This window comes from Rhamphochromis longiceps, linkage group LG23 (genome assembly GCF_057381845.1).
Source record: "Rhamphochromis longiceps isolate RC_006_pf linkage group LG23, R_longiceps_female_GT1.1, whole genome shotgun sequence".
NCBI classification, from domain to species: domain Eukaryota; kingdom Metazoa; phylum Chordata; class Actinopteri; order Cichliformes; family Cichlidae; genus Rhamphochromis; species Rhamphochromis longiceps.
In genome coordinates this window covers 43,814,345-43,825,799 of record NC_140578.1, presented here as the reverse complement: position 1 = coordinate 43,825,799, position 11,455 = coordinate 43,814,345, and the positions used below count along the sequence as shown (strand labels likewise).

General features: G+C 38.7%; 2 protein-coding genes across 2 annotated transcripts; both read left to right on the top strand.

Moving 5' to 3' along the window:
• Positions 1 to 660: 660 nt before the first annotated feature.
• On the top strand, positions 661 to 5,230 carry LOC146642773 (uncharacterized). The gene is made up of 2 exons (XM_085398050.1): positions 661 to 1,136; positions 2,580 to 5,230. The coding sequence occupies exon 2, from the start codon at positions 2,591 to 2,593 to the stop codon at positions 5,228 to 5,230; it is 2,640 nt and encodes an 879-aa protein (XP_085254176.1). The 5' UTR covers positions 661 to 1,136; positions 2,580 to 2,590.
• Positions 4,973 to 8,680, top strand: LOC146642772 (sterile alpha motif domain-containing protein 3-like). Its single transcript, XM_085397237.1, has 5 exons — positions 4,973 to 5,245; positions 5,713 to 6,714; positions 7,337 to 7,495; positions 7,819 to 7,914; positions 8,325 to 8,680. Exons 1-5 carry the CDS (start codon positions 5,243 to 5,245, stop codon positions 8,631 to 8,633), a joined length of 1,569 nt encoding a protein of 522 aa, XP_085253363.1. The 5' UTR covers positions 4,973 to 5,242; the 3' UTR covers positions 8,634 to 8,680.
• The last annotated feature ends 2,775 nt before the right edge of the window (positions 8,681 to 11,455 follow it).

Here is an 11,455-nt window from a genome sequence, read left to right as displayed (position 1 = left end):
TGAATGAATGATATTGTTTTATGATGCATTATACTGCTGAGTTATAAGAAATACTGTTCGCAGAAAGTAATTGTCTTATTTGTCTGATTAGAAGAGAACAGAATATACTGGAGTTTTCTGCCCCATCTCAGCAGGAGCAGATAGACGGGGAGCCAAGGTCGTAGCTTAGGCGCTGTGTGAGAGAAAGCATGTGAATGTTTAGGCTTTTTATGATAAGGTGGAGGCACCAGAGGCTATAAGAGTTTGAGCAATGCTCCACCATTTTGAGATCTGAGGCTGTCTGCATCAGTGTCCATCTCCCACGCGTGTGATCATTAAAATCATCGTTTGACTCAACCCGACCGGACCAGTGTTGTTATTGTGGTTTTTTCTCTTGTCTCCATCCCCAATATTTTGAACCATAACATTTTGGGGGCTCGTCCTGTGGTATTGGGGTGGAATTTAAAAGTTTGGACGGTCCGAGGTTGTCGAACGGACAGGCACGAGCCAGTGGTCTTATGTGAGTGGGCATAAGCCGGCTTATCTAAAGGTAAGGCACTACCTGTTGAATTATTTCCAAAGTGTGCCAAATTGGATATGACTAAATTAAAGTCTACTCACTGAAATTACTGGTAGAGGGTCTGTTTTGATTTTGATGAGGATCCGTGTGTGTTATGCACACTGTAAAAACGATAACTAGCAATTGTTGATTTCACTAAAGTTTTTAAATTAAACTGACTTAGAAATAAAACTTTCCATTTACAACCTAAAAAAGCTTGTCTACCCAACAAATTTCTTTCATTGTTGTCCTAACTAAGATTTTCTAGACAGCATAACAAAGATTATCAACTTTTGAGCAGAGTTTCTGAGTCAAGTTGGGAACCAGTGGGAAACCCCGTAGATGACTGGCACATGTGGTCTGAACAAGTTTGAACTAAACCAAACGGACTTTCAACTGAGCCTGAGCAGACCTGAGCTGTGTGATAGTGGTTTACCATGTGTTCTAGACTAAAAACCTCCTAAGAAAATTTGAACCATCGTGGCTGGATTTGGATGCAAATTGCAATTTTTCGACCATTGAGGATTTTCACTTCTGCAGTTGGAGTGTATAATTCTTTTGGACAGGTGCTGGAGCTGCCGACCATTTACCCTAGCAGGTAAGCTAACTACATGTGTTATTAAGATTTTCTACAAGCGCCTAGGCTGCATCCTCCTGAGGACCCGGGAGAATGGAACTAGTAAAACACTGAAAAAGGCCAACAATAGCATTTTTAAGTTATCTAAGTGACTTAATTGACACCCCCCCCCTTGGCTAGCTATCGAGCTGGTGGGTAACAGACGTCTCCGAAAGCGTCGGCGCACTCTTGCAAGTATATGTTGTCTTAATAAACTGAACAGATATTAGCAATTTACATAGCTACATTAACGCCTGAAAATATCTTAAAAGTTTATTTTGTGACCCAGAAAGAGTAATATTAAAACTAATTCCACAGGTAGAATTTGCACATGCGCAATAAGGATCGGGGAGTCCGATCCGTAACTTTTTTTCTCTCGTTTTTTTTCTACATTATATTGAAATGTTTCAATATTGCAAACATTTTAAGAGATGCTTATTATAAGGAGGACGTATTTCTCGGACAAATTTAGAGGAGTCCACTATGAATTTGGGCAGCCTTCGTCGCGCCGCTGTGTCGTAATCGGGCTACAAGCAGCCTCTGAAGGTTTTAGCTCAGAGTAGTGGCCAGCGCAAAAAGTAATGTTTAATGTTAAACACTCTGATATTTAGACAGACATCACTAAATGACGGTATCTCACACTGGCTTTTTACAGCACTTCTGCCATGGTAAAACTTATTAGCTTATTACCCGTTTTGTAACCAGTTTCAATGTTATCTTTTCATGAAAACGTTATGTTAACATTGACAACAAACTGGGCCAAGCACGCGTTGTCATGGAGACGCTTTCATGGGTCGGTGTAGGATATGTGCGCCAATTATATGACAGTGATATAAGTAACTTGCATATTGTCTAATATTGTTTTTTCACTTTTTCAATAGTCACCGTTTATCCGGTGCAGCACTGTTACTTTAAAGTAATGTTTAAAGCTGACTTGACAGTTTGTCAGCTGGTGTAAGATTGCCTAATGTACTGTAAGTTAATGTCACACGCAAATTAAAGTTGTACTTCATGCTCTGTATTATAAGATTGCTACATTTTCAGAGCTTTTTACATAATGGGGAAGGAGACAATATTTAAGGAATGATTGTGTGTTGCTGATGTATATTGTGTTACAGATAGTATTATTTTTTTCTATAGTTATTGCATTTTTTTTATCATAGTAACAAAAAAATGTTTGAATTCAAGCTTGCATTTATGTTACATGTCATGTATGTTATCAATCATATACTTGATATAGTAGACAAGTGGTCATATGTAAGTTAATATGATTCCTTACATATTTTTTTCATGATGTCTCTGGTTTTGGCTTGTTGATGTATTCAGCTCCTGCATCTATGGATTCCTTCTGTGTGTTAGATATGGATGTTTTATCCCATTGCAAAAGTGCTTTTGGCAAAATTGACTATGTCTCTTGTGTTTCAGGGGTGGATTTCATGCAGTGCCGATTTTGCAAATTCACAAGCTCCAGTCAAGAGACTCTTTTGAAACATTTCCGCCTTCATCACGGACAAGGTGCACATTGGCCATGCATTCACACAGACTGTGTATGTGTATTTAAAACACCTGGAGCATTACGATCACACCTCTCAAGGTCACACTCAATAGTAAAAATCCACAAAAATTCCACATTTCAGTGTGAATTGTGTGACTTTAAGGAGATTTGCAGTGAGAAAACCTTTTGGAACCATCTTGGACATCATTTAAAGAACCGAGAAACCGTACAATGTCCCTTTTTAAGGTGTAATTTTAAAACAAACATTCGCCCAACCTTCAGTTCTCACAGAAGTCGAAACCATAAAAATTGTACACTTGAGGATTTTCGAACAATTGCAAGAACTGTTTCTGAAGATGAGATAATTGAAAGTGAGCAATCTGATTGTGAAGCAGGAACATCAGCTTATAATTTTGTGAGACCAGATGAGCTTGACAAGATTGTAAAGGATGTGGATAGTGAGACACTTGAACACAAACTGGCATCTCTCTTTCTGTGTATGCAAACAGTGTTGCATGTTTCTCGAGCTGCAACACAAAAGATTGTAGAGGATTTCCATAACCTGCTCTCTTTCTCTAACATTCATACTCTCACCAGTGTAAAAGAGATCCTTTCAAAGCATGAAATAGAAGTAAATGATTGTGTTTTGCAAGACATTTCTAATGCCCTAGTTCAAACTAATCCACTGCTTTTAACAACATCGGAGAAAGGTTCCCTATCTACAGATCACAGAAGGAATATATATTTCAAAGAGCAGTTTTCTGTTGTAGAACCCACAGAGTATCTGTACAACACAGCTCATAAAAACTCTTTTGTTTATATATCTGTCACTAAGATACTTGAGACTTTACTGGGACGGGCAGATTTTTTGGACCAAATTGTATTTAATCAAGAAGCTTTATCTGGACACTTTAAGTCATTTCAAGACGGCAAGTACTACAAGGGCAATAAGTTACTGGGACAACAAAACTTATGTATCAGTTTGGGGTTGTATATTGATGATTTTGAAGTTTGTAACCCACTGGGCACCTCTAGAAAACGTCACAAGATTACTGCAGTATATTGGGTAGTTCTTAATTTACCACCCAGATTTCGATCTAATCTTTGTTCAATTCAGCTTGCTCTCTTAGGTAAAAGTGTGGATGTCAAACAATATGGTTATGAAAAGTTTTTTGAGCCACTGATTAAAGATATAAGGTGTCTAGAAGAAGAGGGAATTTTTGTGGAAGTTGTAAGCCAGTTTATTAAGGGCACTGTATATTGTGTGAGCGCAGATAACCTTGGTGCACATGGTCTGGCAGGCTTTTATGAAAGTTTTACTGTTGACAAGTTCTGTCGCTTTTGTTTGATAAGTCGGGACAAAATTGCAACGACTGAAGTTAATGACTTCCAATTGAGGGGTGTTGATCAACACAATTCATTTCTGGAAGAGCTTAGGCAAACTGACAACCTCCAAAGTGTTAATGGGGTAAAAAGGGAATGTGTACTGAGCAAACATTTACTATTCTTTCACCCAATAACCGGATTTCCTCCAGATATTTTGCATGACCTTTTTGAAGGCGTCATTCCTTTGGAGTTGTCCTTATGTTTAAAAAAGCTGATCTCAAAAGGGTTCATTACATTTGATACATTAAACAACTTCATAAAATCATTTCCCTACAAATATTCGGACAAAGTAAACAAGCCTCAAAAAATTCCAAAAACAAGCTTTGAGAAAGGAACAGTTTTTGGTAATGGACATGAAAATTGGACACTGCTGCGCTTACTTCCTTTTATAATTGGATGTAAGATACCAGAACAGGAGCCAGCTTGGGAGATTTTAATGGACCTCAAGGAAATTGTTGACATTGTTGTCTCAAACAGACTCACTGAGGAAGCATTGTGTTATTTATCTTGCAAACTACTGGATCATCGCTTGTTGCTTACCAGTACCTTTCTGGACTTCAGACTAAGGCCAAAACACCACTTCATTGACCACTACCCACATCTTATACGCTGCTATGGGCCGTTAGTGGAATTGTGGACGATGAGATTTGAAGCAAAACATAGCTTCTTTAAAAAGGTGGTCCATGACACTCACAACTGGAAAAATGTGCTGCTAACTCTTTCCTTGAAACACCAGCAAATGATGGCATACCATCTGGATAGTGGGAACCTTTTAAAACCAAAGCTCTATGTTGACAATGTGAAAGTGGTCAGGGTTTCAGAATTGGATCCATCAATCAAGTGTGAAATACAAAAGAAGTACCCTCATCTAGACAGTGTGTCTCTGTCTAAAACCGTTCATTTTTTTGGGACACAGTATGTGGCGGACATGATTTTATCTGCTGGGCAATGCAGTGGCCTCCCAGAATTCCACAAGATTGTGACCATTCTTGTCAATGCAGAGGAGGTGACATTCATTTGTAAAAGACTGAGTTCCTGGTACATTGAACATTTCAGGTCCTATGAGCTTGTTGAACACACCTGTGCAGACCTTCTTGTGCTGGATCCAGATGTGCTGACGGATTATCACCCTCTAACAGCATACACAGTTGGTGGAAAGCTGATGGTGACCCCAAGGACGTACCTTCTCTATTAAAGCAACTTTATAATGGTATGTTCTCTCCCCTCCACCCTGTCTCCTATTCTGATCTCCCCTCTCACCCACCCTTTTTCTCTATTGTACTCTACTTCAAAACTCATTTCCCCTTGCTTTTTCTTTTCTTCTCCACACACTTCTTTCTTCTATCACTCTGCTATCCTCACCAAATTATCTCTCTCTCCTTTGTTTTCTCCTCATTAAGCATTAGTTTTGTGCTGAATGAATTGAAGGTTTTCCCAAGTGTAGGCCAGTTGAGTACAGTGGCTGAAGAAAATGAAAACTTGGATATAGACTTGAGCTTTATTTAAAAAAATTTTGTGTGTGTGTGTTTTTTACATTTGTAGACTAAATCATTTGCAAATCAAATGTAGTCAGCAGATTCATCTGGAAAAAGGCAGCTGTATGGTATAGGTGTCAACTGTCTTCTAATTGTGTTTGGCTATTGATTTTCTGCCAACTTTTTTTTCTCCTCTTTTCAGACTTTGTTACTTCGGGTAGTTCTTTCCTCCAGAGAAGCCCGGCGAGTCCAGCTTCCTGAAGTACCAGCATCTGTGGGACAATTGATTGATATACTTAAAGAAAGACTTGAACTTGCAGGTGACTTCTCACTACAGTTTGAGGATCCAGATTTCGGAAATGCAATATGCAATCTTACAGCAATATCTGAATTACCAGCTGAGCGTGCAGTCCTGCATATAATGTGGAACTGTGATTCATCTACACTTAACCAATCCATTGCTTCAGTGTCCTCTGCTTCAGTCTCTTCCCAGGACACAATAAGTGTGCACTCTGATGATTTCAGGCCTAGCTGGACCGATACTATCCAGATGAACTTAAGACATGTGTCAGAGTGGCCCTCTCCATTTTCTATTCCCAAGTTTTCACATGATGTTGAACTGAAATTGTGTAAGGCTAATGTGACATATGAAAAATCTAAGAAGGGCCTTGCAGTAACAAGAGACATGAAGATGGAGATTTTGGATAAAATTGCAGAGGCAGTGTTTGAAATTAAAGCCTACCCTGAGAAAGATGAGGTTGAGTCAGTGGCTTCTGCACTGGTTCTCAAATATCCATGCCTGAAGGAGCCAGGTAGCATCACAGGCTACGAGGGATGGAAAGCAAGTATCAAGCACAAACTTGGAAACTACAGATCAAAGCTTCGTCGGGCAGGCTGCAATGAAGTAAATGTAAACAGGAAAAGGAAAGGAGAAGATGAAGCCAGCAGTCCTTTCACCCTTAAAAAGCCCAAACGTGGAGAGGTCAATCATGTCCCAGATTATCCACAGCACCATGATGATTCTACTCTTGAAGAGGAAAGAGTTGCTCTGGTCAGTGAAATGAAGAAGAAACAAAAGAACTTGAAAGTCATACAGCAGAAGATGGCGCTGACATTTTCTCTCAGGCGGAGAGAGGTTGTGGAGTGTCAACCTATGGTATCTGAGGTCCAGGAGAGATGGCCTGGGCTGTTTTCCTCTGAGGAGGTAAGAGTGTCCAAATTTATTTATAATTTAATTATTATTCAAATTGGGCATGACTTATACTAGATGGACTATTATTGAAGTAGTACAGTATTTGCTGGTGTAATGCATTGGCCAACTTTATTATACCTTGTGCAACCAGTCCACATTGAAATCTGTGACCCATTAGATTATTTGACCTGTCATAATATTCTTACCCTGAACATTTCTGCCAGTACAAGAAAAGAGTCCCCATGCTAAATCAAAATTGTTCTTCCTGTGAAACAGAAAGTCAATCACATAATTTTTGACTTAGCATGTATGTTTTTTTTATTTTAGTGCTGGAAATAGGACTTCTATAGACTGAGATTTTTAGGGAAAGAATACTAAGGCAGGTCACATAATCTGATTCGTCACAGATTTTGGTGCAACGTAGAACATAATATGTATTTGCATATTGATACTGTTTTTTGTGGAGGGTGTTTCTATTCCTGTGCAAAATGTGTATTCATGAGAGATTTTTGAAGTAGGTTTTGCGGTTGATAACACAGTCAGGCATATAACATGGTGCAGACTGTACAAGGCAGCTACCCAGAAATTTTCTGTGCTGAATAAATGGCAATATTTTGGTTATTGTCTTGTTTAGATATCTGAAGAATTTCATCGGATCACAAGCAAAGACCTCCTAGGGACGTTCAATGCATCCCTCAACAAATTTGTGCCTGGCCTGCTGAAACTATACCGGTCTAAGAAGGGAGCTCTTGGTGAGGACATGGAAGACCTCTTGGATAAACTTGATGAACAGGTAAGTGCTCCTTTACCTGACATTTTTAGAAGAGAGTATACCTTTGTCATAACAGAAAAAAATGTTGGCTTCAGCCAAAACACATCAATGGAAATGAATGTAATCAGTCATTACTTTGTTTTTATTTGGCGGTATTTTATTTAATTTGTAAAAAGAAAGTAAAATCGTTAAAATGGTGTTTTGTTTTTTTAAGTTTTACATGTTGCTGGGCCTGATCTGTATTTTATTTTCATTACTATAAGAGTTCTGATTTTGCATTGTGTGTAGGTACACCACGTTACTATACTAATTTAAATGCTTGTTTTCCACTGAATGCTCTTTAGACATCTGACATTGTGTCCCACCGAAAGACAGCAGCACTGAGAGGCCTGCCCATTTTCCTCAGAGAGGATGCAACACAGGTTTTCCTGAAGTGCTTAGTAAGTACAAAAAAGAAATGCAAGCAAAACTAATTGCTATGAGATGTTTTTAAAAGATGATTTAATCCAAAATGGAAATGTCCACTTCCTCAGTGCAGTCCAGATAATTTTATGGTGAGGATTGCAGTTGTCATAACTCTCGCTGCTTTTTTTTCTGCTGAGGAGCACCTGGGCATTGTTAGTGGGTGTTCAACAGCAGAAAATATTTTTGTACAAAACTCATCACAAGGTTGGTTGGTGAAAGATATTGTGCTGTTAATTAAAGGAAAATAAGCTTTTTCTTTTTAAAACCTCCATGAGTCAAATGAGCATCATGGTATAGAGGTTAAAGTTAAGATCTTTAGAAATGTATTTTGTCTTTAATTTTTCTTAGCTTTCAATAATTCATATTTTACTTTTCTTCTCTTCAGGACACTGACATTTTGGAACCAGTGTTGAACGGTGCATCAGTTGCCATCCTCACCATCCTGCAAGATGACGATGCCGATACGTCTGTGCGAGAACATGCTGTTGTGTTGGAAGGGGACATCGTGCTACATAACATTCCAGACCTCTCTACTGCCTTGGCATACCTCTTTGGCCTTCTGTATGCCCTCAACATTGATTATCCAAAGCAGATGAGTTATACCTTTGAAGCAATTCAGGGCATCTTTTTTGAACTCGGTGGCTCTCGATGCTCACAGCGCATAAGGTCTCTAAAAACAAAGCTTTTGCTGTGACTGTTAATGGGGAAGCCAGACATGAGTTTAACTTGTTCTTAAACATGTTCAAGTGCATTGTAGAGTCATGTAAAAAAAACCCAGTAGTTCAACCCCTTTCCCTCTATATAATCGTTCACCTGTTACAAAGAGTTGCATATTTAGTGTTTGAACTGTTAAAATTAATTAGGAATAAGTGAAGGAAAGAGGGAGGAAAGGAAGAAGGGAGAAAAGAAGGAACAGTCAAAACAGAATGGTTCATTTTGACCTGGTCGATCAATATGAAGTTGAAGTGGATAAGGGATTATTTGAAATGTAAATATTAGTCAGATGAATCTGTATTATTGAGAATCTATGGTGAAATTTTGTCTTGTAGGATTTTAAAAGATTTGTTACAGTGTTTTTCACTCCACCTGAAGTATGGAACTGGTATTTTACCTGATAGTTCGCTGTTCATTGATGGTAACATTTCTAATAACTTTTGACTTCTGTAGTTCATCATAGTAAGCCCATGTAAAATGTTGATGTCTGGGTACATAGGCAATTGTTTGTTGCACTACCCTATTTAGTGTGCAATAGTTAAGTTAAGCTTTTACAGGACAGCCAGGGTGTGAACGTGAATGACTAAGCTGCTGGACACTTTTCTTTTTTTCTGGACTCTGGAATTTTAATGTCTCTGCTGGGGTGCTCAAAGCACCCTAAAGAAACTGGCAACACGTTTTTTTCTGTTTGTTTGCTTTTTTACAGAAATTCACCCCACTGCCCATGACCTTCTGAAATATACTGAAAGCACTGTTGAAAAAAATAAATACGTTTTTACATAACATTCAGTTGTGCTTTGTTTTATTCTATATCTGTTTGAGTGTTTTTTTCATGTACGATAACAGCATACATTTTTCTTTATTTATATTGGTAAATTTTCAACTCACTGGAGTAAGAATTGTATGATTATTCAACAAGAATATCTGCGTTTGGTGAATTTAGGAATACATGGCCTTGGAGGGAATAATTGTATGTTAATTCAACAGGAATATCTTTGTTTGGTGAAGGCAGAAATACATGGCATTGAAACCAGAATTTCTTTGTTAGACTTACAGGATTATCCTAATTAGGTCAACAAGTAGATCCAAGTTGGCAGAACATGAAAATATTAGTTAAGTCAACTACAGTTGGCAGAAGTTGAGAAAACTCAAAAATCTCTTGCATCATGTTGCCTTGAAATTTTAAGTTTTCTCAACTTTTTCTTTTTTACAGTGCAGTTAAAGTCGGCTAAGAGTCTTTAATGAAGTTGAAAAAGGAATTGAAAGAAATGCTGGGTTCGAGTCCCAAGGAATTGAGTTAGAGTCTCAAGTAGTTTGATAGGGAATTGGTCATTTTGTTGGTTAGAGTCCAAATTGGTTATAGAGTGGACCTGAGTGGTCAGTTTGTGGGTTCGAGTCCCCATTGACCTCTAGGTGGCACTTGCCTTAGTCATACTCTTGTTTTAGGGCGTTGACTGGTGTTTCAAATTGTTATAAATTATTATAGAACGGCGGTTAGAGTCCGCTAAGAAGCGCATAGCCCGGAGGTTACGCTCCCTCCTGGCCGTGGACGCGCGGTCTTGACCTGTCGGCGAACAGGGTTAGTTCAGTTTGGCTTATCTGTGGGGTACAGGGCATCCTGAAATAAGCTAGGAGTTAGAGTCTCCTCACCGTTTGGAACGGTGTGATGTGCTTTTTTGAATACTGTTAAATTGAGTTAGGGACCTTAGGGATTAGGCCAGATAAAGTTAGAGTCTGATACTGGTTAATTGATTACAAAAAAGTTGGACTTTCTTCGGTTGGACCCGTTATGGTTAAATTTGTCGAAATTGTGTAGGTGCTCTTTAGAAATTAGGTCAGAAACTGTTCCAGAAGTAACAGATACTGTTTGATTGATTACAAAAAAGTTGGACTTTCTTCGGTTGGACCCGTTAACTTAAATTTGTCGAAATTGTTAGGCGCTGAATCTGTCAGGCCTGTCAGTGATTGTAAATATAAGACGTCTTTGTAATATAAAATAATAGAGTTTTGCCTGAGCTTTGTGTGACCCTGTGTGTGACGACAGCGCACTGCAGCGCTGCGAGCTATTTTTAGACTGTGTGTGAACATGCAAATGAGCTGTGGAGCGCACAGAGGACTTTTGTTGCTGTTTAGCGTGTTTTTGAGTTTTATAATTATGATTTGCAAATAATGATACATGCCTGTAATTAAAACGCTGATTTTGCTGATTATAATACTACAGATAAGGTTTTGAATGACTACGCTGAATGTTTGATGTTCGGCTGGGTTTTGATATAGAAGAGACAAATCGAGCATGATTACGACTGGCACGTCAGCCGGCAGAGTAAGATTGTGAGGAAAATGATATTAAATAAATCTCTCAGTGTGTTGATACAGGTGGCTACGGGCCTGGACCAACTGCCCCCACAAGCACAGCGGCCGAAGCAAATTATAGTAATGGAAACCACACTCAGCAAGAATCAGCAGCTGTGGAAAAGACAGCAGCTAGCAGAGAATTAAAGGAGAAATTAAGAGAAGCTTTAACACATAAAATTGGGGCCAACAGACTTGTGGAGGTTGGGAAGGCTTCCGGAGCATCACAACAAAAGGTGAAACAAAAACACACACAAGCAGAGTAATGTGAGAGAGAGGCACATGTTAGAGAAATGCCTTGTTTGAGGAAAAAACGTTAAATTAGCCCACCTACAAACGCACATACACGCAATGAAGAAACAGCTTACACTCATGAACACGTGAAGATTTTCCAGCAAGTTTAAAGCAGTGAAACTTAACATACACCCGCCGTTAAATAATAAAGTTTAT